This window comes from Molothrus aeneus, chromosome 1, assembly GCF_037042795.1.
Source record: "Molothrus aeneus isolate 106 chromosome 1, BPBGC_Maene_1.0, whole genome shotgun sequence".
Classification (NCBI taxonomy): domain Eukaryota; kingdom Metazoa; phylum Chordata; class Aves; order Passeriformes; family Icteridae; genus Molothrus; species Molothrus aeneus.
The window spans coordinates 44,022,847-44,047,802 of NC_089646.1; the positions used below are offsets into that span (position 1 = coordinate 44,022,847).

Sequence of the window (24,956 nt, forward strand, 5' to 3'; positions counted from 1 at the left end):
TCTTAAAGTTTTTAGTCTTTTAGTTTCTGATTAGCCTAGATTCTCACATTTTATTCCCATCATAAATGGGGTTTTCTGTCTGCTTTCTGACTCTCTGTAAAAGTGTGTTGATATGTTTAGGCAACTTTTGAACATGAATCAAGGTCTTTAAAGTTCCTGAAGCCATAGAATTAGCTTCAGTTAAGTCTTAGAGACTTATTTTGTGCTAGAGATGAGGCTTAACAAATGAGGTGTCTCTTTTAATTATTCCATGACTGACCAACCTAAAAAAATGGCCTTGTTCTACGCCACCTAAAAATTTTCTGTTCTTGAGACTTCTGTTGTCCTTCTGCAACACTAAGTTCCCACTCTGGTATAAATTATGTGACTAAGGCTGCCACCTTAGTTAGTGTAATGAGCACAGGAAATGTGTTACAGTTTAAAAATTAATTTTTAAACAGTGTTCAGACAGATTCTGTGTTAGACTTGCAGGATGGAATCTAACTAGCATGTTGAATAAAACAGGCACCTTTATTACAAAGATGTGACAGCAGATTGTAGAGGCATGCAGAATACACAGGGCATGACGAGTGCTTCTGCACAGACTGCAGAATCCTTTAGGAATTCAGGTGGTCAGCCAAACATCCATGCTATCAGTGCTTCCACCAAGCAACTTAGCCAGATACACTGGATTCTCAGTATGCTAGAAATAGTGGTTAGGAATTCCTGTGTGATCTGTATTTGTGGAACTAGTGAATGTTTGCCACTATTTGAGCTGATAATCATGTTCTTCACTTGTTGCTTTAACAGATTGAGAACAAAGTGATATAAAAGCATTAGGGAAAAGAATTTATAATGCAAAGCAAGTGAGAAATGTTGTTATTGTGATGATACTTTACTGAGTTACACTTTCTATTGATTTTCAATTTTCTGCAGGGGGAAACTTTAGAAACCATTACCACAGCAACTGTGTGCCTGTTCAGTGCCCAGCCTCAGCTAGCTGATCAAGTTCCTCCTCTTGGTCATCTTCACAAGATAATCCAGGCTATGAATCACAAGAACAATGCCATTCCTAAAAGTGCCATTCGTGTCATGCACATATTGTCAGACAATGAGGTACTGAATCATTTAAGTGCTTGAGGGGAGAAAAGCATAGCTGGAGTTACTTGTATTGTTTAGTAGTGTTCCTAAAAGGACTGTTCTAACTGTAAATACTGTGTAGCAAGTGAGCAGGGACCTATAGCTAATAATGGAGAATTGCTTGATTAAACACTGAGAGACGTATGGTGTTGGCTGACCATACCTGCAATAACCATTAATTTTGGGATAAAATTAAGTCCTCAGGATGTTTATCTCTCTACAGCTTTGTGTTAGAGCGATGGCATCGCTGGAGACCATTGGCCCTCTGATGAATGGAATGAAGAAGAGATCGGATGTAGTTGGGATAGCCTGTGAAACACTGAATCGAATGTTTCAGAAGGAGCAAACTGACTTAGTAGCCCAAGTAAGTAGTATAATCTCAGACTGTAGAAATGTGGTATATTTAAACTGTTAACTTAAATGGCATCTGGGGAGCCTCCTGGACACTTAACTAATGTGCTTTTCTTGTTGGAAAAGTTTTTTATCTAAAATGCAGACCTGTTCAAGGATGTTACTTGAGCATTGAAGCTTAATGCACAGGGGAGTGTTGTGTCATCTAAAAAAGTGTAGTGGAATGCCAACTAATTCAACTGAGTTTACACCTAGATAGAGCAGAATTGCTGGACAGTATCTTTGCTTTCTCTTGTTTGTATTCATACAGCTCAGGAAAAATGGACTCATCTTGGCATTTGTAGTAATAGCTGTTGGCACTTCTGGTTCACACTAATGCTAGTGATATAAAAATTCTGTTTGGAACTTCCTGTCCATGTTAAGACAACTCATTTGGGTATGTTTGCAGGCTTTGAAAGCAGATTTGGTCCCTTATCTTCTGAAGCTGCTTGAAGGTGTTGGTCTTGAGACCCTGGAGAGCCCATCTGCAACAAAAGCTCAGATTGTTAAGACTCTGAAATCCATGTCTCGTAGCCTGCAGTATGGGGAACAGGTGAGTACTCACAAGTCCTTATCTGGGCTTTGACACTTGGTAGGTGTGTACCAAATTCTGAACATCCCTTGTTTAATCTTCTGGCTGTCATTTGCATCATTTCACCTAAAGTGTTAACACACTGCAACTTCAAAATGATTATGGTTTGGAATTTCTTCACCTCTTGCTTGTGGAGAAGTCGTTGGTTCAATGCATGTGAAGACCACTAATAAAAAAGACAAATCCCAAGTGCAGAAATGTTCTATGAACTGGTTATCTTTAACTGACAACTCTTCAGAACTTGTGTTATAAATGTAAATTTCTCTTCTGTTTTCTAAATAAATACATAAGTGCAGCAGCATTATGGATGTACATCTAAGTAAATTTGTCCCAGTAACTGTGCTAGTTCTTAATGCCTTCTTCTTATGCTTTTGTTGAAAGCTTTCTCAAGGGGTGGGAACTTGGAATAGTCTTTCTTCCAAGTAGTCCCTATCTTGCTCTAGTACAGGAAAAGTCCTATTCTCCCTCAGCTGTCAGTGAGTGGCAAGGGCTGCTTCTAGGGTTGCTTTTCCTTGTCACCTTTCTGGGGAACAAAGGATAAAGTGGAGCTACTGAATAACTTCTTTTGAGCATTGTGTTCAACTGCACAATTCACATGGAAAAGTCTCCTTGGAAATGTGCACAAATTCCATATTGCAGCCCGTACTACTGCCACATTCTTTGATGTAATCTCTTCTGAATGGTTTGGCAATAGAAAATGGATTTGTTTGCCTAGAACATGACAAATGGCACTTGCTCACAGTGTTATCTCTTCAAATACTGCAGGTAAATGAAATTCTGTCCCGTTCTTCTGTTTGGAGTGCCTTCAAGGATCAGAAACACGATTTGTTCATTTCTGATACACAAACATCAGGATACCTCACAGGTTAGCAACTCTTTCCTGTTTATGTCCTGAATTATACTGAACTGTTACTTAATTGTCACACTGGACTCTGGAGTTACTGTTTATCCCCAGGATCTAGTACCATCACATGGTCTGAACAGTCAGTGCTGTAAAAATACAGTAAGTTCTTAAAACACTTACTAAAAGGTAAACTTCTTGCTAGTTGAGAATGTATTTCTCTGCATAGTCTTTACTGTACATACTTAGCAACAGGATCTGGGTACTGGCAAGACTTGCAAGTACTCTTTAGTGATAGAGCAAAGATGTAATTGAAACTGATGAATGACAATAGCTTTCTATGTTTTCTCAGGATCAGTCTACTTCAGTTCTAGAACCTGTCTATATCAGTTGGCTGTGTGAATTAACACGACTTTTGGGTTAGGCAGGTAGTTGTACTGTTCGAAAAGTTGGAATACTAATAGGTTGGAGTATGAGGCTATGTCCCAGCCAGAATCAGTGTCCTGCCAGGGTGGCCTCATGCCTGTATGTGGAGCTTGCAGCATTTGCTTCACTGCTGCCATGGTGCACCTTGGGTGGCTCCCCTGCTGGTGCCACCAAGATTGAAAAGGCACTTCAGATGCACCCCAGCCCCACTGGTAATGAAGAGCATTTTAGCTGTGTGTGCTGTGCATTGTGTGCACAGTAAGGTTGGCATCTGAGGGAACTTCCTTGCATGGTGCAGACATAATCCCAGATCAGTTATGTCACTGTAAATCAACTCCTGTTCTTCCTTCACTTGAGCAGCACTTGACAGGCACAGTATCACAGTCCAAAACATCACTATCATATAAAATGTTTTCATATGTAGCAAATAATGGCATTGCAGCAAATTGTCTGCAAACTTCTGGCTCCTCAGTAGCCATCAGCTGAACAAATGCTTGGTCTCAAAAGCTTTGCCTGACAGGTGAGGTTTGAAAGTCCTTTGTGACAAGCCATTGTGGACACAGCCATGTGCCACATGGAACTTTCTCACCTAACCCAATTTAGGAATCTTGGTAAAGCTTTTGAGCATAACTGAATTAATGGGGTATAAATCAGATGGTCAGAGTTTTTCCTGCAAGATACTAGCATGTATTTTGAGAAAATGAAGCAAGAACCTTTCAAGTCAGGAACTACAACTTCTAGAAGTAGTTGCTTGTATTTTGAGAGTAGGTATTGGAACACTTGATGTATTTTTTTCACACAGGACTCTGCGCTTTAGCGCTGAACAGGGGTTTTCTGGTTTTGTATTGTTTAATGCCAGTTTGACAAAGAACACTGGAACTGATTCAGTTTGTACTGCATTTCATAAATATTATAGATTTAGGAATAGGAAGAAAATGCTGATTGATTATTGGCCAAGAACTGAAACTATATCAGATGTGGTCAGCCTTGAGACTGGGGGCAATACAGTTTTCCAATTGCCTTAAGGCCATTTGCTGCTTTTAAATTGCCTAATGTTTAAGTGCTTGCCAATGTAGAATGAAGGTGCTGTAGAAATGCAAAGTGTAGATGGAAACTAAGCTTTATTTTTAACCTCTTTTATCTTGTATTCTGCCTTATGTCTTGCTTCAAATTGCTTTGCTATTTGCACTTCCCTTGAAACTTCCCTTGCTTATTTCTCTTCCCTCAGGTGTCTCTTCTCCTTCCCTTCTAACTGGCAGCAGTCCCCTTCACCTGAGAAGTGGGCTTTAGATCTGCTGTGTCAGGCAGCTTGCTAACTTCTGTGTAGCTCTCTAAAGCAGGTAGATACCACCTCGCAGAACGCACGCTGCGCTCGCTGCATTCCGAGTAACAGATGCATGTCCTAGAGCTGTACAAATGCCTGGTCCCAAACTGCCCAACACCGACACACTACACTGACACCTGCACTGGCTGGTACTGGCTGGTACTACACAGGAATTCAGCTTTGGAATTATGTTGGGAATGGAAAAGCTTGAGGCACAAGATAACTATGGGGAATTTTTGCACTAGGATGGGTAGCAGTGGGTGTGACACTTGGCAGGTTCCACTGATGGGCTGGCAAGGAGAGGTCCTCTCCTGCAGCCAGAGAGCTTTTTATGGCCAGAGGCACTGCTTGTTTTGCTCTCTGCCTCGCAGTAGTAGTGTGGGACTGTTTACAGGGAGACCAACCACGCTCTGATGTTTTGGCTGAAGTGTGAGAAAGGAGGGTGGGGCTGGAAGGAATAGTAAATTTGGGAGAACTCAGTGAGGATGGCTTAAAGGGGAAGAGTACAGGACCCAGCAGAATTTAGTATGTTGAATATTGGCAGTGTAGGCTGGAGGTCTAAGACCAAGTTGATTGCTGTATTGGTGTGATCAGTTTTCTAGTCACTAATATGATAAAAATTACTGTTAAAACACTTCATGCTGCAACCTACATTTTTATTGCATTTGTTGAAAGTTTCAATATGACTAAATTTTTAATTCCAGGCTTCAATTCCAGGGAGAGGGGCTTTGCCTGCAGGGCAAAACTGTTTGCCCCTATTATAATCAACATAGAAACTTAGTAATGGTGTGAGTCCTGGATCTCCAGTATAGAATTTCTGTATCCCAAGAATGCTGTCACTTTATTCCAACTGAAGGCACAAAATGCTGGCTAGACAAGCTTTAGGCAGTTCTGTTTCTTCATGGGCCAGCCCATTGGGCTTCCTGGAACTATGCAGCTGGGAAAAACCTTTAAAACACTGAAAAGATACACAAGGAGCCCAGTAGTGGAACACATGCCTGAACTCACTTTAATTCCATGGCAGGGCCTTTCTTTAGCAAAGGAATGCCATCCCTGCTTTACTGTTGCTTCCATGATGGAAGGTGAGATGGGTAATGCAGGTGATTGGGGTTCTTGTTCTCTTATTTGGCATATCAGAATAAAAAAAAAAACTGAGCAAGCCCAAAAATGGTCCCCACAAGCTATTCCACTTGGTAGACTAAGAAGTCTTAGTTTCTAGTGTCCCTAGATTTTAGAGAATCTAAAGAAAAACTCTTAAATGTTCTTGTGTAAGGTGTCTGGTTGACTCAGATGATGTATCTGAGTGTTACCAGAGGGAATAAAGCTGTTCAGTCACCCAGTTGAGGGAGAACTAATCCCCAGTATTTGTTTTCCTCCTGAAAGGCCCTGGAGTTGCTGGTTACCTCACTGCAGGGACGACGTCATCCGTAATGCCCAACGTACCACCCCCGGTAGACAACGAAGTGGGAGATGTCAGCTAAGGACTGGAAATCCTTGTGGAAGAGACAAAGGCAGACTGGCCAGTGATGAGGAACAGCACTTTCCTCCAATACATTGAAGTGAACTTACTGCCTTGCCAGGTGTTTATGACAGTGTTATTCCTTTTTTCTATGACTTTTTTTTCTAGGAAAAGTCAGTGATTCTAACTTCCACACTGTAACACAAGAAAGCACTCTGTGGATCAGCTGAAATGGGTACACAAGAATTTTTTCTTGTTGTACATAAGCACATTTTGTTCCTTTATATTTGTTTACAAGACTGTGAATCAAACTTTCCTAGTTTTTATATTTTACGAATTAGCATGACTGGAGTTGAGCTACAGTCTAGAGGAATTGGGCTAAAATAACTTTGACCTCACTGACCCCACTAAAAGGGCATCCCTTCATTTCTCAGTCTGATGTGATCACTTCCATTGAACATGACCTGAAAGGGTTTGTTCCTGCACCAGTTCACTCATGTCCTTAATCATTAACATTATCTTCTTCCTTGGATCAAACAGCATTAGACATTTGTATGTATAACTGGCTTGACCAAATTGACAAAGCTTCAGCAAAAAAACCTTAAAAAGTTGACATGTTATGTAAGAAATTAGTGTAATTGTGAAATGTTCTATACATTATCCAGTATATAAAAACTTTCTATATTGAGTGTACATTATACAGATCATTCATATGTACATAGAATTTTAAAATAAAGGGAATTAAGAGCCTTGTTAATGAGATAAAAGTGGTATTCTTGTCTAGCTGTTCATTGAAAGTGAGAGAAATGAGGGTAGTCCAAGACCCTAACTGGAACGTGGCTAAATATGATCCTGGGCATTCTTGGTTGAAAAAACACATTGTGCAGGTTTTGACAGCCTAGAGCAGAACTCCTGAACCATATGTAGTAGTGCAGGTGGTTTTGTAGTTGAAGTGCATTTCAGCCACTGACCTGCTGACACTTTCAACTTCCTGGAAAACATTCTTGGCAGGAAGCAAGAGGAAACTAAGGTGGATGGAAATGTAAACGAGAATTACTGCTTTCTCAAAAGAGGTTATAATCTTGGTTTTAAGCATCATGAGGTAAGGATACTTTGTGGAATGCTTCTAGTTCTAGGTACTCTGCCACTGTACCCCCTGAGTGACCACTGCAGCTGTAGCTGGACACCCTGAGGCGAGCACTCGGCTCTGGCCTCAAGGACAGAACTGGCACAGCCTCATCCTGAAGACTGAGCCAAGCTCAGGGTGTTCTCCCCAGGCTCCAACAGGAAGGAGCTTGGAGGGGGGAGTTTGTTTGTTCATGCAAACAGTAAACCCTTGTGTCCTTAACTTCACTGCCCTTAAGTTACCAGCCCTGTGTAAGCTGAGAAGTGATTATCCTAACTCCAGGAATCACTCCAGGCTCCAGCCTTCTGTGCTGCCCTGAGCCTCACTTGAGTGGGGCTGGGGGCAGGACTGAGTGTAGTCTCAGTGACAAGGAAGGCAGCTGAGAGCAGGAACTGGGGAGCAGAGGGTTGGACTGCAGCTGAGCTTTGGAAAAGAAAAAGCAAGGTACTACCCCCAGTGTTTGTCAATTTAACAAATTCAAAACTTTAGCCTAGCTTGCAATAAATTAAATTGTGTGGGATTTCTGACTCAAAACTGCTTTTTCTACAATAAAATGATAAAATGCTTTGATTCAGAACAAAGAAAGCACTTTAGGCCTGTTTAAAAATAGATTTTATTTAGTATTATAAAGAAACCCAGATAAGTTATTGCATGGTGTTATGCAAATTCTTAAACGCAAGCCCATAATTATTAAGTGTAATAAGTGAAAATAGTGAGAGAATTGCTTCCAGTTTGAATCAAGTTTTTGTGTTCATTCAGTTTTATCTTAGATACCATTATTACACTGAAACTTTGCCTTAATCTTCCCTCCATTAGAGAAGGCTTTATGCTGACATTAGATTTTTGCAGTGAGTTTCTTGGACTGATCAAGGAGTTCCCACCTTGCAATTGTTGAGAGATGAACTTCATCGGGCCCGTCTGCCAGGCGCAAGGTGCGTATGGATGCGAACCTGTGGGGGAGAGCTGAGTTAGGCCTGGCCTCCTGACCTGCCACAGCAGCCACACAGGAGCTCTCAGCACTGATTTTGCTGCCTTTGCTTGAAAAAGTGCTGTCACATGAGAGATACTGCAGCAAAATCTTCCTGGCAGGATTGAGATGGGTGGGCTGGGAATTCAGAAGTTTTGTTTCTCCCCAAGGCCATAAGAGATAACATTAAGTTTTAGAAGCACATCCTCTTTACTGCTGATAAGAACTATTTTAGGCCCAGTGCCAGCTTTTATTTTTTGTAAGGCTAATTGCACTATAAAAACAATTGGTTTAAATTTTATAGCTTAAAGAGACATACACTATTATTTCATGCTGAGGTGAAACAGGTGTTATAAATTATCATAAAAGAAATGCTTTAAATCTACAGGAAATCTCCTTTTACTTACATGAACGCCAAAGGAAAATCCTGAGAAACTCCAGCTCCACCACACACTTGAACTGCACAGTCAATCACTTTAAGTACAGCTCGTGGAACAACCACTTTGGTCATGGCTACCTGTGGTTAGAAGAACCACATTATCAGTAATAGTTTCACAACCAAGTGAAAATATTTACCCAACACTTTTATTGAATATTGGTATCTCTCAGTACATTCCTTCCTCTTGGGGTTGGATGAGAGCTCTGCTGTTCCCGCTCCCAGGGATGGTAAAACTTTCCAGTCACTCAAAACTATCTTACTGTGTTGAGACAAGCAAGCAATGCTTGAACAGATTCATCTCCACTTCTGACTGAGATCACTCCCCAATCTTCTGAAAATTAAAAGCATATCTTAAGGCTCTTTTCAACATGGATTTATACTCCACACTTAAAATAATAATGTTTAATAATGTTTTACCTTGTCTTTTAACCAGCTGAATGCACAGGCATTGCATCCACCAAGTCCTAGCTACCAAAAAATAAAATTTACCTCTCTCCTTGCTCTTTTGTTGCCCAACATGTCGATCTTGCGGGCTGTTTGTAGTGTGAGCAGGCGAGCCTGTTCTATGCTAAGACGACACTCCGCAATCCAGTGGGCAACAACTTCCTGCAGGTCCCAAAGCCAACATCAGAACATCAGTTAATGCCTCTGAGCAGACATGGAGCTGCCCCTCTTCCTCAGCGTGTGCACGTTCAGCCAACCTACAGCCACTTGTGTGCAAATTAAAGCATATCTAAGATGAGGCATAATAAAGAAAACACTTGACTAACAGAAATATTAAAGATAGGAAAAGAATTGCTCTGCCAGGAAACAAGAAAAGGGAAAACCTGTGGATTCTGGCACCTGATCAGACCCCCACTGTGTGCTGGCCATTTTCCAGAAGCTCTTCCATGCCTGCTTTTTCCTTCCTGCTTTCCTTTACCTCTTACCACCCTTAACAGCCTTCTGTCCATATGATAAGCCCCAGTATATAGAAATAAGGGGGTGAAAGGGAGGAGGAATTTCTTTTTCTGCTTAAACTGGTGCTGTGTGGTGCATGACACAGAGACGAACAGCTGCAGGGTGGTGCCTGCTGCCTCTGACTGATGATAAATTAGTAACTGTCTGGATCCAAAATGAAGTTATGATCTTGGCAGCCCTTCCCTGCTCTTCTTAGCTAATTCCCCCCTGCAGCCAACATATCACAGGAGAAACAAATGTTTGTGATGCTTGTCAGTGCAAAAACTGTTTGGAGCCTCACCCAGCCTCCATTTCTAGGGCTGTGGATTTTGTAGGACACAAAAGTAAATGTGCAGCACTTGCTTCAGTGCAATCTGGAAGCTCAGCTTGGCTGGTTGCAGCAAAGGTGATCCAAACCTAGATGGGGTGTTCAATTCTCTTCAGTCAGCAGCTTCTGGGGCCATAAATGATGGCCTGGGTTGGGGCAGGCACCCTGGTACTCAGGGAAGCCACCAGCCTCACCTTGTCTTAGCCATCCTCACTGTGAAGGACCTGCATGGGCTCTGCAGCTGCCTCCAGGCGAGGCCTGTGGCTTCATCAAACATCACTGTTACTTCAACAAGCTTCTGAGAGCCAGAGTGCCTCATGCACCTCTTACTCATTCTAGGTTATGGTGGTGAAGGGAAGTTGGGAAATGATATGACTGGAAATACAGATGTGTAAAGTTGCTCCCTCTGGATCTGCACAAACAATTTGCTACAATCTGTGCCACATGCTAATTCAATTTCCTCTTTCCATTGCTTTTACTTGTGTTTTTTCCAATAAAGCTATCCTAGCTGTTGGGAAAAATTAAGGAACACTTGAAATACGACAGACCAACTACCAAACTCGGATAGTTCTTCTACAAAGCAGACTGTCATATTTTTATTATTTTAGCAAGCTCTTGCTCATGAAACAGTATTTCAATCCTGAGCAAGATAAGAGCAACGATCTCCAATCTTCCCTTGATGTGGTCTGTACTTTCATACACAACTACAAATATTTGATCAAAGAAATAACATTTTCAGTGAAATTTAGACCCCTAAATGTCTCCAGTGGTTCTGAATGGAGACAGCCAGGTGACAGAATGGATACACAAAAATGGTGAACTCAGATTGTAACAGAAACATAAACTGCATGCCTGAAAAAATACCTGTCCAAATTGATCAGGAAAAGCAGAGAACAACACACAGTGAAAAAATCCACATTCAAATCCAGCAAAAGATATCTAATTCATTGCACATTGCAAAGGGGGAAAAAAAGAAAAAGATACTGTAGATTATGGTGAAAAATGAGAGCCTTGCAATATGCTTTGTTTTTTTTTCCCTTTGCCACCCAAAGCTTTATGAATAGGAATTCAAGGTTAGGGCACAGCTGCTGCCATGTGCATTATCAGAGCCACACAAGGCTGTGTGTGGGCAGAACAAAGGTCAGTGTGTGGAGTCTGTGAACAGGGCCAAAGAGGGAAGGTGCTTACGTGCTGATAGAGTTTCTTGCCAAAGGTCTCGCGCTGAGCCGCGCGCTGGCACAGGATCTCCAGAGCAGCCTCGGCCGCACCCAGGGACCGCATGCAGTGATGGATCCGGCCCGGCCCCAGCCGGCCCTGGGCTATCTCAAACCCCCTGCCCTCACCTGGTTGGAAAGAAAAACAGGCTCTGCAAACTCCCTCTTGGAAGGGTCCAAGGCTCCAAGCAGAAGTGACCCCATAGCAAAATAAAAGAAGCAGAGGGGAAATAGAAGAAACCAGGATCTCCACTAAGTGAGAGAAGTAGAGCAGAGTTCTCCCTGCAGGGGACCACAGTGGTGGCCTGCTTGTTATTTCTTTTTCAGTTCTGCCAAGTACCAGCCATGGAGTGCAGCACAACATTCTTTCTAAAAGTCTGTAAAGTCTGCAAGAGCTGGTTTTGGGGGAAGAACAGCACTTAAAGACTTTGCTTTGCTCTACCTCAAGGGAATGATATTTGCATGACAGCCAGAGCTGCCCTGCTTCCTTCTGCTCTAAGGTACATTCAAACAGCAGGAAGGCTCCTAAAGGAAGAGTGGGCTCCCTCAACTGACCAGAGCTGTTTAAAATAACTAATGGTGATTCATGACACAAACCACTGCCTCATAAAGCTTGGTTCATTGTTGTATGTATTAAAAATAAATCGGTGCTGAAACTCACCCAGTATTATATTGGAGACAGGTACTCGCACATCATTGAAGTGTATCTCAAAATGTCCTCCATGGATCTCATCTACAAAGTTAGAAAACAAAACAGCAGGGTAAAATGAAAGAGGATAAAAATACAGGCCTCCAGTTCCTAACCCTTCTTCTATATATCCATTTTACTGATTTATTAAATACACAATATTTATTAGTATAACTGCAGCTTCTGAGCCTGCTAATAAATTAAACTGATAAATATGATCACCTACCCATGTAGCCAAACACTGAGAGAGGTCTTATCAGCTTCAGCCCTGGGGTGTCCATGGGAACAATAATCATACTGTGCTGCTTGTACCTGATCAAGACAAAAAGCACAGTTACCTCTGAGCCTCCCTTCTGTCTGCCCCTTCTGCATTTTTATTTTCCATCCTTAAATTAGGACTCACATAAAGCCAGTGCTGCGATTTACCTGTACCACCTGCACCATCCTGCCCACACAGTGTGGCTTCAACCCTTCTTGACCCACCAGTCAACAAGTGAAAATGTATTAGTGGCACCTAAGGCACCATGACTGAGAAACTCCTGCTGCTGTCACTTCTGTGCACACTGTTCTGTATCACCCAATCAGTTCCTCCCCCTCTACCTTTCTGTTTTGTTCTCAAAACCAGTTTATCAGAATCACCATCTTGGCTTGCCTACAGCTTAGGAATGAGAAATCCATCCCCATGTTTACATTCCTTCAGAATATTTAGGTTTTAGTCACACAGAACTGGAGGTGATGCCCCAGGTCTCTAAATTCAGTCTCCAGTTCTAGCAAGTGGAGTGTCACATAATCCCCTCCATTAAATTCTCTTCAGCTTCTAAGAGCTTAACATGCCACTGTCTGTATAACTTCCAGGCAAACCCTCCTGGGTGCTGTGTGCAAGTTACTGATTGCTTCTTGGTGGAACCTAGCCAAACCTAAAAACTTCAGATTATCCATGGAATTTGGGCTAAAATCCATCTTAGATATAAATGTCACAGTTCTTTTGCATTACAAGCTGTGTGATGTTAATACACCAGACATGGAGCATTTCATTCATTACTTGTATAAATTTTTGCAAAAGCTTGCAATTCTAGTTTGGTAACAAGTTGAACATGTTTGTGTCAAAGAAGAAGAGGTAAGGATTATGTTTACACATCTAGGAATAAAATGAGTAGGTGTGATTTAAGATGTGCAATGCTCTCTGCTTACACACCTTCACCTTACCAACACCCCATGTTTCAGATTTAACTTTCTGTATCTACAGATAACTTTGTGGAAAACTTAATCAGTAACTTCAGGTCTCTGATGTGCCACTTGTACCCATTCTGATCCGGAAAGCTCGGAGAAGTTTTGGTTTTATTATATAAGCATTATTATTTAATTCTTCCTGGTGTTAATTGTTTTAACATTACACTTAGAAAATAAATTGTAAGCCAGAGTTGTTGGTTGTTGATGCAGACTAAACAACTGATGCAGACTAAAATTTATGTGACACAGATAAAGCTAGTGAAGCCCCCAAAATTTCCTGATCCAGTTCACCACACAGCTGCACAAACACTGGTGCATTGCTGGTGCAATGGAGAGAGATGGGAAACATGCCAATGAAAGATGCTAACAGTGGAAAAGGTTGGGAGGACTCAGTCAACAGTACCTGACAGCAAAACAGGAACTCAGGCTACAAGAGACAGGTGCTGAGGTTTAAAACATCCTTCTAATTTAGGAGCACATCCAACTGGTCAAGGCAACTAATGGCATTTCACTTAAAGTTTTTGCAAGCAGCACTCCTCCATGGAAAAAATTATAGGGGATTCTGAGTCTCCAAGGAATTCTTACCTGGATGCTGATAAGTTTTTGGTTTTGCCCATTACAATTGCAACTTTGCAATTCGGGTTCCCAGCACCTTAAAAAAGTAGCAAACACAAAAATTGGTTTTAGTATAAAATCTCAATGTAGAATCAAATTAAGTTTCATAACAAGAAACCCTACTGCCTTCCTTTTGTGAGGCAGGAAATGCAATCTACCCCTGTGTTTATATTCTGAATAGCACACCAGAACAAAATACACATTAGTTCTTAATGTGTAAAAGGGAGCTGACTTGTGGGAAGAGGAACATGAAAAGCCAAACATCCAAACCCTCCAGGTCCATCACCTATTGCTATGAAAAGTGAACAAGAAGGTACTTGTAATAGAATCTGATTACTGGAATCTGATTCAGTCTCCATTACGGCTGAGCAATTAAGTGTGATACAACAGCACATCTATCAAGGTGACATGCTGCCATTTCAAAAGTAAAACTTTCAAAAGAACTTCTTCAACCTATCAAGACTGGAGGGTCTATGTGGGAATGAAACACCAACCACATTATAACCAAATTATGCAGATAGGGCTATCAAAGAGTTACCGTGATAACTTTGCTACTACTTCAGCATAACTTCTCTGGAATGCAGGACTTCTCCCCCTTTACACAAATTACTTTAAATTGCACTTTGAAGAAAGATCTGAGTGAAAATTGTTACCTGAAAATAGCCTGTTAGCATTTCAAGCCATTGATAAAATTACTTGAGATGTTTCTTATTATGGACATATTTATTAAGCCTTTGTAGCATAAAGAAAGCACTTTAATGTACTAGTCCTGAAGAAGATTCTACAACTGATTAAAACAGCATTTCTATGATCCTTAATCCTCCCTCTCTTTTTCTTTAAAGGTTTCTTAGTACCAAAGCTTGCTCTCATTCATTTCAAAGCCTCCCACAAACAATAAAGCTAGGGAAAATAGCCAATGGGTGTAGCAATCAGTAATTTTTTATTGCAGATGACAAGCTTTGTAGAGATTTAATTCAAGGCTTGATCTATAGCAGCTTGGCTTTATTCTGAGGTTAGAAGCAAATACAACTTTATGTCTTCTCTAGCAGCTGTTCTCACAAGGCTTGGGAGACTCTGGTCTGGACAATACAACCCCCTGGCTTTGAGCTGAGACACTTCCTCCAACAAGCAGCCACTGTGATGGCCAGGAAGTGGAAGAGAGATTTATTTAATTGTGATAAACACTGCCTGTTTGGAGGGCCAGATTGCCAGATGTTTACTTTCCTCTTCTGCAATATTGTATTCAGCCATTGTTTCCAGAGAGGGCTTAGACAGTGGCCCACAACCTGTACAACACCAACAAGCTAAAAATCCCAGTGAAAAGCTTTGGCCAGGGGCATAAATCCATTTGGTAAAAAAAATTACCACACTGGATCCCAAACACTTGGCTCATTTGGGCAACTGCAACAAGTAGCTGATCAGCCCCAAATGACCCAACATATGCTTTGCAGGGTACTACCCTGCACAGGGAAATGTCACCCCTGCACAAGGGGTATTTGACTCTTCTCCTTTTCCACGAAAGGTAAAGAATTGCACAGGTGCAATTTTCTAATACAGACCTATGTTCAAGTGAGGTTTACAACAAAATATGTTTTGACCTTCTGGAAATGCCTGAAAAACTGTTTTGTAAATAATCCTCAAGTCACATCCCTGCTTCAAAACAAAAAGCAAATTTAACCATACTGTATGAAAAAAAAAAAACAAAAAACTCACAAAACCTGAGAAGAAGCTTTCAAGAACTCAGTGAGGAGTTCACTGAGAGCTAGACATCTGGTTAGATGTTCTAAATAATTTGTACACATTTCTGGAAGGCAAATGAATACTCCAATCTCATACGTGCTTGATCCTATCTAAGCAGAGCAAAGGACAGCAGATTCCTGGCCCTTCCACTCCTTAGTCTTAAGTCCTAAAAAACTAAAATAAATTTTATGTCACTTCAATCCATAAAACACTGAAAAAAAGTTCTGGTCTAATGCAAGACTCTGAAAAACTCCAGTGCTTTGGATGGAATGCAAACAGCCTGGATGGAATAAACATCTCTTTTGTAAATGACATTTTCACCTCACTTAAAGAATTCAAAGATGTTGCTGGAGGATGGAGGGGAAGAGTCAGAGAAGCCTGTTATTTTGGTAGGAGTTAGAAGCAGTTTTGCAAGAAAACTCACAATTGAAGAAACACTAGATGTTTCAGGTGGTCAGTTTTAACCATATTTCCATTTTGATGAGCTTTCAATAACGTTTTCAATGTATATGACTACACAAACCAAAACTTTTAGACCACAATGCTGCTACACTGGCAAACATCTTTGGTTTAACTAACTTATACTTTTGAACTCTTCATGGCACTCACTCACATAGTGAGGCAAAGATAGTATTTTAAAATGTGCTTAGAGTGTTGATCACAATCCCATTAGAAGCCTAATCTTTGCTATCAGGGGTATAACATGCTTAAGTTTACTGATCTTCACACCATCAACTTATATAGGTTCTGTCTGGTGTAGAGACTACTAAATGTGGCAACCTTTGAGTACCACCTGTACTTGAGAAATCTGCCATAAGGTAAATTTTTTCTACCTTATGCTTTCAGAAGCCAGCAGCACCTTAATTCTTACAATCTATTTATTTTTCAGTGTTCAGTCTTCAATTTTCTGTCTAAGATGCCTAAGGCCAGATGAACTACTGCCTGAATGGTGAACACCTATGATTTTTGCCACATTGGCTGCTGCACCCCAGCCCAGCAGGTTACTTCTCTCTGCTAAAGGTCAGGGGTCTGTGGTGGCTTACAGACCTGACAGCTCCGTGTTCTTCCAGAGCTCTGGACTCTCCTACAAGAAAAAACTGGTATTGTAGGACTAACATCCTAAGGGTGTTGGTCCTACAAGGATGCATATGGCAGCATGGTACTGATTGTTGGAATGTGGGAGTCTCCTGATGGAGAAAAGTGACACACACAGGCAAATCCCACCAAGAGCCTGCAGTAATTTCTCTCCACTAGCATGTTGTATTCCACAGTTTTATCTCATCTCCTCCAGATAACAGTGCAGGCAGCTGGTTCATGGAGGGCAAGGACTACAGCTGCAGCTGCAAGCAAACAGGCAATGCTGGGGCTGTGCAGCTGCAAGGGCTTTGCAGTCCTGCCACTGAATGTGCTGCTGGTCATTCCCAGCTGGAGCTCACGGGCTCTGGTGGTGCCAGTGAGAGCAGCTGCTCAGCTTAGGAATGGTTTTCTTCCTTGCCTTCATGCCACTTCCACACAGCCACAAGTGTTTTTACTTAAGATCTGTTTTGTATTCACTCTTCTGACTAATTTTTGTTAATTTTGACCCTACTGAAATACACACATGATAATATTGCTTCTTTACTCTGACTGGAGGGATCTGTCCTCTCTGAACCCCTGAAAGGTTTCAAGGAGCCGAGCAACTGCAATAAGCAAGGCAGGATTCACATGAACTGCCTTTCTACAGCCTGCCCACAGAACCTCTTGGGCACTTCTACAGGCAACACACAATTCCCTGGGAGCATTCTCAGCTCCAGCCTGATTATTCAGTCTTGTTGGAGACCCTATTGAGAAAAAGCCTATTCAGAACTGAAAGTCTCATTTGTTTTTTAAAGAGACAGAGCTCAGGCCTCAAAGCCATGACATGACCTGTGAGGAGATGGCTGGGAAGGAGCCCAAGCATCTTCTCTGCCACTGTGAAGAGCACCACTGAAGTACTATGATAACTCAAGATGAAAGCATTGGAGAAATATGCACAAATATTGTGGCACTCTTTCTCTAGGCTGCAATTCCTCTCCTAGCCCATTTTACTTTGTCATTCTGAAACAAAATATAGCATGTGGAAAACATTTGCCCATTACATTCTTAGCTGCCCATTTTTAAGAATCTTTCCTTTCACATATTTCAAAATAATTGAAGCACAGACAGAAGGTTAATCCAGTCATGGCAGGTGCACCAGTGTGCCATAAGCTCCCAAAATCTGACCTCTGGTCTCCTTAGTATCTCTCTGTGTTGCTGGGCTTCAATATTGCATTTACTGAAGCTCATTAGATTGTTTTCTGATCCAGGATAATTCAAACAGGTCACTAATTTGATTATGAGATTGGCTGGCAATATTCAAGCCCCTGAGAACTCTCCCCCAGGATGCAGGAATATCTGCTTGTACTCTGGTTGACAATTTGCCACTTGCCTTCACATATTTTCCTTACCCTCTTTCTGATTTCACACACTGAAAGAACCCCTTTCCCCACCTCACAAAAACCAACTCATCTTTCTATTGTATCCCCTAAAAATTTATGTAAGGAGGGGGTGTAAGGATCCCTTTAAACCTTACACAATCAGCCATCAAAAGCACAGTACTGCCCTGAGGAAAGAATGGAGTGACTCCTTGTGGTGTCTGGGCCAGTAACTCAGCCCCAGATGCATGTCCTTTCCATCCTTTTCACCTTTTTAATGTGTTGTTTGACAAAAGCCTCTTGATGATGTATTAAACATTTGGACTTACAGGAATAAAACCACAAACAACAAAGAGAAGCAGTAAGAGCGTCCTGACCTTCCACAGAGCAGTCACAGTTTGTTGGAACAGGAAGGAATGTAGGAAGTTCACATGTTCAACACAAGAAAAGTCTCCAGGAAAGCACAATTTTTCAAAAGTTTTTTTTAAACTGTCAAGTCAAAATGAAAGTGCAACGTACTTCCACAAGAGGGTGTGGCATTTGAAGACAAAATGCAACATGTTAGAGCAATTCAGATCACTTCACTGAGGCACATCTCAATTGCAGTACCTGCTACTCATCTGCTGAAAAAAGGTTAGTTTTGTTTTAATCCTTACTGCTCTGTATATTGGATGATATCTTCTTTGCATACATTAACTCTTAGTTAAGTTGGCTTTACAGAGATATATCATTCACGTCTCCTTTCCAGTATCAAAATTAGATTTGCTCAGTAGCAGGACAAAATACTGCTAAATTTATCAAAGGAAAAAAATCCGTCTGTTTAAACTGGGGATATTAACTTAATTCACCATCATTCATACAATCCTACATGAAGTTTAAATACACAGAAACACTGAATTTTTATCTGACTGGAAGGCTGAAACAATTCTGCAAGAAAGCATGCAGTTGCAGATCTAATAAATTTATTAGTATACCTCCTAGGAAACTACTTGAAAAACCAGCAGCTTCTGAGCTGTCTGGGTACTTGTGGGCAGTTTGTGCATGATAAAAGTCATTTCTGTCATATCATTCTGAGAAGCTCCAGCTGGAACACGCAGTGTACCCACAGCAATCTGCTCCTGTAAGAAATTCCACATGGGCATGGCTCCCTGTGTGGGATGGAGACTAAACTAAGCTTTTCCACCACTCTTCAGTGCCTGACTCCCACGGGACTGCTTGGCTGTTTGCAATGGGCACATGCTCGTGTGCCTGAGAGACAGCACTACCAGGAAAGACAAACGTGAACAGGTATGGGAGCCAAAACATAACTGTGCTTTTAAGGGACAAATGTCAACTGTAGCATCTTAGATAACTGTGTTTCTGTCATGAATTCAGGGCAGGCAAAAGCTTATCAGGCAGCGGAGCACAGAGTCACAGCCAAACTGCTTTGTCATACACAGACTTTTAAAGTTTGCCCTGAAATGTTTAGTGGTTTGCTTTCAAGTAAATTTGCCAGTGATACAATTTGATTAAGTGTTCCTTGATGGGTTCCGTATTAAGTGTTTTAAGACCACAAACAAATATTTTCATTTAATTTCTAATTTTCCTCAAATCTCAGCTAAGTGGATTAAACTCTTCTTGCTGCAGTTTCTCTTCTACTAAAAAAATTAATAAAAAAAAGGTTCTTTTGCTGCTGATAACTAAATCTCTCCTCAAAGTAATATAAAGCTGCAAAAGATTACTGCTGCTGGAATAACACAGCTTGTTAGGCATGGAACAGACATCCCTTTGCCAATGTATTAAGTAGAGTGACTGTACTTTTCCATTCTGCACATCTCATTAAAGATGACAATAAAGATAACAACAAAGAAGAAATTGCAAGACTTAAAAAGGAGTAATCCTTTTTTAAAGTTTGATGGGAAGTGTTTTGAAATGTTAACAGAATAATACAACAAAGTCATTAAAGATGGAGCCAAACCAATAGTTAATTTTAAACTAATACACTTTAAAAAAAATCTGGCTAGGAGAATCACTGGAAAAAAAAATCAAACAAAAAAATTTCTCCATTTCTCTCTATTTAATTGGTCTGCATCCCTTATTATGAGATCAATCAGTAACTTATTTTTTCCTAGTAGACAGATATATTAAAAAAACTTCAGGAGTTAAAACATTCATTTAAACAAATGTCTAAGAAACAGAAATGGTATTTGCATTTTTCTTTCAGGCTTGAAAGAGACAAATTGTAGCTCTGGGACAGAATATCAGATAACAATCTGCTTTCAGCAACATTGACCTCAAATTCTAAACACTGCTATGATGCCAAAAGGCAAATATGTTTTTCATTCTCAGATGATTTTTGCTACTGCTGCTAAGAAAACTTAGTCCCATTTATTCCAAGGAAACAGGGTACTGCAGGATTGTATTTTACAACAGACAGAATTTCAGCACATTAGTCAATGAACACAGTTACAGGAAAAGAAGAAAATACTGCAGCACACAAACTTGCTTAAGACACAATCTGAAGAAATAAATGGTTAAACTTCAACCCTAAGCTGGCAGTGAGAAGAAGCCAGCCTCAGGGTTTACAGAGTAAATCTATCATGAGATGATACCACAAAAAACAACAGAGTTTCTGAGCTGTTTGGGTACTTGTGGGTAGTTTGTATCTAATAAAATTCCTTTCTATCATAACATCCTGAGAAGCTCCAGCTGGAAGGTGCAGTGTACCCACAGCAATCTGCTCCTGTAAGAAATTCCATGTGGGCATAGAAACTAAATTAAGTTTGTTCTGCTGCTGTTCAGCAACAGAGTCCCTGCTGTGCTTTCTGTAATGGGCATGTACAGCGTACCTGAGAAACAAACAAAAACACTCTCCCTGTACTAGACTCATATCCAAAATTTGTCAGAATTTATGACAGCAGATAGCTGCTTGCCTCAGCTCTAATCTGCTCATATTCCTTATACACCTGATTGTAACAGCATTTACAGCCTTCAGCTGGTATTGCTTTGCTTTGCAGAGGCTGGAGAGGGGAAGGTGTAATTCCAACCCCATAAAAGTACAGAAAGAGTTATATGCAAATGAAATTTTGTCAAACATAACACAGTCAAAGCAGGTAAAGCAATGATGGCTCCTCGACTCAAATGCAGAAATCAGTGAGGGGCAGTCCAGTCATTATACAACCTCAAATGCTAAGGGTAAGGAAAGCATTTCAATTGAATCCATTTTACAAGAATTGCCCACACTGATGTCCTCAGCTACCCTATTTCACATGAGAACTTGAGATGGTCTGCTCTGCCTCTGTTACTGTCTAGCTTCACTTTGATTATTCACAAATGTATTCTGAATATCCAAGTTCCTTAAATTTGAGATGTATAAGCAGCCCTGAAGAAGGGTTTTAGGTTTCAACAGAAATTTTAGAACTTAAACCCAATATTATTTCTTTGGTGTTCCCTTCTCCCCACTTCTTTGTATCTTGTAGTTTTGCCACAATCTGAGACATGAATAACTCAACAGATTACTGGATTGACGATGAGGAGGATGACCTCAACGCTCTTATAGATTACAATACCTATGAGCTTCTCTGTGAAAAAAGTGACGTGAGAAATTTCAGAAAATTATTCCTCCCAGTGTTCTATGCACTGGCTTTCACAGTTGGAGTGGCTGGAAACTCCTTAGTGGTTGCAATTTATGCCTACTGCAAGAAACCCAAGACCAAGACAGACGTGTACATCATGCACCTCGCCATCGCTGATCTGCTCCTGCTCTTCACCCTCCCTTTCTGGGCTGCAAATGCAGTGCAGGGATGGGAACTTGGAAACCCCATGTGCAAGCTCACTTCTTCTCTGTACACCATGAATTTCAGCTCCAGCATGCTGTTCCTGGCCTGTATCAGCGTGGATAGATACAGGGCCACTTCTGAATCCCAGGGCCATAGAAGAGTGGGCAAACACTGCAGTGTTACCTGCCTCTGTGTCTGGCTGGCTGCCACTTTCCTCAGTATCCCAGAGCTGATATTTAATCAAGTCAAGAAACACAATGAGATGAACGAATGCCTTCCCATATTTCCAATGAACATGGAAACAGTCTTAAAATCAACCATTCAAATCCTGGAAATTATCCTGGAATTCCTGCTTCCTTTCCTAGTAATGCTGATCTGCTATTCTGCTACTGCTCGGGCAATCTTTAGGTCTGCAAATGTTAAGAAGTCCAGGCCTTTCAAGGTTCTGCTGGCAGTAGTGGCTACTTTCATTGTCACCCAGCTACCCTACAACATTGTGAAGCTGTGGCGAGCCATAGACATCATCTACATGTTCGTGACAGACTGCCAGGCCAGTAAAACCATGGATGTGGCACTCCAGGTCACCAAGAGCATTGCTCTGTTCCATGCCTGCCTCAACCCCCTCCTCTACGCCTTCCTGGGCGCCTCTTTCAAAATGAACGTCATGAAAATTGCAAAAAATTATGGGTACTGGAGAAGACAGCAGCAGAATGGAAGACCTGAAGAAATTTCTATGAATTATGAAGACCCTACTGAAGAAACAATCAGTTTCACTATATAGGTCCTCCATTGCTTCCATCATCTTACATAACCAAGGGAATTGTTTACTAATTCCAGGGGGTATTGCTTCTACAGCTGCTTCTCTGCAAGTCAGCTTTCACATGAATTTCTGAACCTGCCAAGACATCACAAAGCACTTTAAAGTGGAACGTGTTTATTGGAATCAAGCAAGAACTGAATACTGAAACCCCTAGAAACAACCCAAGATATTTACTAAACAACAACATCAAAGAACTCAAACAAAAAAAGCACCACAACAAAACCCAAACACCTAAAAACACCCCCAAGATTTAAATTTCCAAGTGTCACAGTACTAGACAAGTAACTGTGTAACGAACAACTAGTACACATCTAAGCATGTGATTAAAACATGCTTAGAGAGAAAAAAAATGTCACAAATCAAACAACAGGAACCTTTGTACCAGAAGTTAATAATCTTGTGTTTCTCCAACTATTTTATAAAACTTTAGAACATTTGCCTAACAGTTCAGCTCCATTTCTCAACTCAACTATCATTCCATCGATAACCTTGCAGATTGAAATGAAGCATAAGCTTATGGCTGAGAACTGAGAGGGAGAAAGAGGGGGGAAAAGCCATTCTCTATGTGTTTCTACAAATATATAGCAGCAACAACATTCTCCACAAAAACACTCCAGCAACTCCTTTGCTATAACTACAGAAAAATGACCTTTCATCTCTTCTTTTCTGCTCAGCCTAAACTTCAACTAGTGCTCGGAGGGTGGCTGGCATACTCTAGAATTTTATAAATGTATTAAAAAGTTCAGGTAATCTTCAGATACAAGGCCTGGATTTTTTATTTAGAATTGTTAAAATTAATCAAGCACTGCAATAACTGCATCTGCTAAAATATATGAAGATATAATAAAATCAAAGAATAGAAGAAGTGCACTGGCTTTTGTTTTTTCTTATCTTTATTTTTGTTTTATTTTAGTAGATACTGACATCTCTCATCCATAGGCATTTACCAACCAACAAATGGGAGAGGCCTTGCTTGACAACAGAGAGAGCTTCCCATTCCATATGGAGCTCATGGATTTACAATTTTTACAAAGAGAGGTACCAAGGCCATCCCCTGCCACAGTGTTGGCAGGGGTTCCAGGAAAACAGCAGTTTTCCATGAGTCACTGGAAGCATTTCAAATGTACTGGGATGCTAGCTTAGCTTTCAAAATGAAGAAGTGGTGTTACAGCATTCTGTCCTTGTCTTCAAACATCCTGTGGGCTCTGACAAAATGTCTCATCTAAAGATTAGGAAAGCCATGTCTCATTTTTAGATACTGTTCCTAGTTACACAAGTATGGACTGGAACAAAAAGCTCTAAAATGACAGACAAGAAACTACAGTAGCATAAACAAGACATGAGCCTCTTCTCCCTGTTTGGATGACAAAAGCTTACAGAATGTCTACTCAGAATGTTTTGAGAAATACTAGGGCATGAACAGGTAAGTCAGAAGTGCCTGACAGGTTTTCTACACATACACCATTAATCTGACCTATTTAAGCCATACTGGATTTGCTGTACACATGCAGAGCATAATAAGAAACCCCACTTCTTCCATGAAGTAACTGACTCCTTGCATGTGTGATTTATGACTTGTCTTCACAATACAGAGTGACATTCTGACCAGGCTGCCAGGCTTCTGGAATTCCCACACATCCAAGGTTTTAATGTCCCAAAAGTCAAAAAACCCCAACCAAAACCAAAACCAACAACAACAAAAAAATATCTTCCCAGCCAGGCAGAAAGAGAGACTAATACAGAGCCGAATGAACACGTTTCTCAAACTTCTTGGGATTGCAGTGCCTTTTTATGCATCTGTCTTTATGCAAATCTGACTGCACTCTTTGTATTTATTAAAAATAAGACAAATCAAAGAATGTCTTATGTTTACTCTCCTTTTTATAATTCACATAATAGTATTTTGTGTGTGTGACCCCCTAAAACTTTCTCAATTACTTCCTCAGGGACAGCAATGCATAGCTGGGAGCCACTGACCCAGAGCAAAGGCTAAAAAGCCAGAAGTTAAGCAACACTCTTAGGTCAGGAGACAAGATTCCATGCCTCTTTTTGCTGCCAGTTTTACAGGAGTAGAACAGAGAGAGATATCTATCTTCTGGCGATTCCAAGTATTGCACAAGCATGTATCAGTAGCTAGCTGTCATAATAGTGTGCATAAATGAAATATTCAAGTTTAACAACTCAGTTTATTTACTTGGAATCCAAACTCCCAGGGAATGATGACTCTCAAGTCACTGTCACAGGTTTTGGCAAAAAAGTAACAGTACTAAAATATCAGGGACAGTTGCCACTTACAGTACAATGCATTGATTTTACTGGGAATTATAACATAAGGAAATCTCCTTTAGTAGTCTGTCCAACAGCATCACAGGCTACTTTAAAAGCAGCTACGTTTTACTGTAGCTACATGGTACTCTCAAGCCTCTCACAAAAGCTGCCAAAGACAGCTTCATGAAAACAAAGCCATAAGTGTGTAATTTGACTGACAGAAAGAGGTAATGTTTAAAGA

General features: G+C 40.8%; 3 protein-coding genes across 3 annotated transcripts in view; 2 read left to right on the plus strand and 1 right to left on the minus strand.

Annotated features, from left to right (window-relative positions):
- The window catches only part of DNAJC13 (DnaJ heat shock protein family (Hsp40) member C13), a 56,326-nt gene extending 49,418 nt beyond the window's left edge, over positions 1-6,908 (plus strand). The window contains exons 53-57 of the mRNA XM_066555972.1: positions 916-1,095; positions 1,343-1,483; positions 1,919-2,062; positions 2,867-2,966; positions 6,076-6,908. Coding sequence (XP_066412069.1) covers positions 916-1,095; positions 1,343-1,483; positions 1,919-2,062; positions 2,867-2,966; positions 6,076-6,173 — 663 coding nt within the window. The 3' untranslated portion in view covers positions 6,174-6,908. The remainder of the gene's footprint in view (positions 1-915; positions 1,096-1,342; positions 1,484-1,918; positions 2,063-2,866; positions 2,967-6,075) is intronic.
- A 964-nt stretch (positions 6,909-7,872) lies between these two features.
- Positions 7,873-24,956, minus strand: part of ACAD11 (acyl-CoA dehydrogenase family member 11) — a 28,997-nt gene continuing 11,913 nt past the window's right edge. The window contains exons 14-20 of the mRNA XM_066555992.1: positions 13,668-13,734; positions 12,079-12,164; positions 11,826-11,897; positions 11,139-11,293; positions 9,173-9,289; positions 8,652-8,761; positions 7,873-8,227 (exon numbers count right to left, since the gene is read on the minus strand). Of these exons, the coding sequence (XP_066412089.1) occupies positions 8,113-8,227; positions 8,652-8,761; positions 9,173-9,289; positions 11,139-11,293; positions 11,826-11,897; positions 12,079-12,164; positions 13,668-13,734 (722 nt within the window). The 3' untranslated portion in view covers positions 7,873-8,112. The remainder of the gene's footprint in view (positions 8,228-8,651; positions 8,762-9,172; positions 9,290-11,138; positions 11,294-11,825; positions 11,898-12,078; positions 12,165-13,667; positions 13,735-24,956) is intronic.
- Positions 18,463-23,317, plus strand: ACKR4 (atypical chemokine receptor 4). Its single transcript, XM_066556018.1, has 2 exons — positions 18,463-18,502; positions 21,328-23,317. Exon 2 carries the CDS (start codon positions 21,347-21,349, stop codon positions 22,406-22,408), a length of 1,062 nt encoding a protein of 353 aa, XP_066412115.1. The 5' UTR covers positions 18,463-18,502; positions 21,328-21,346; the 3' UTR covers positions 22,409-23,317.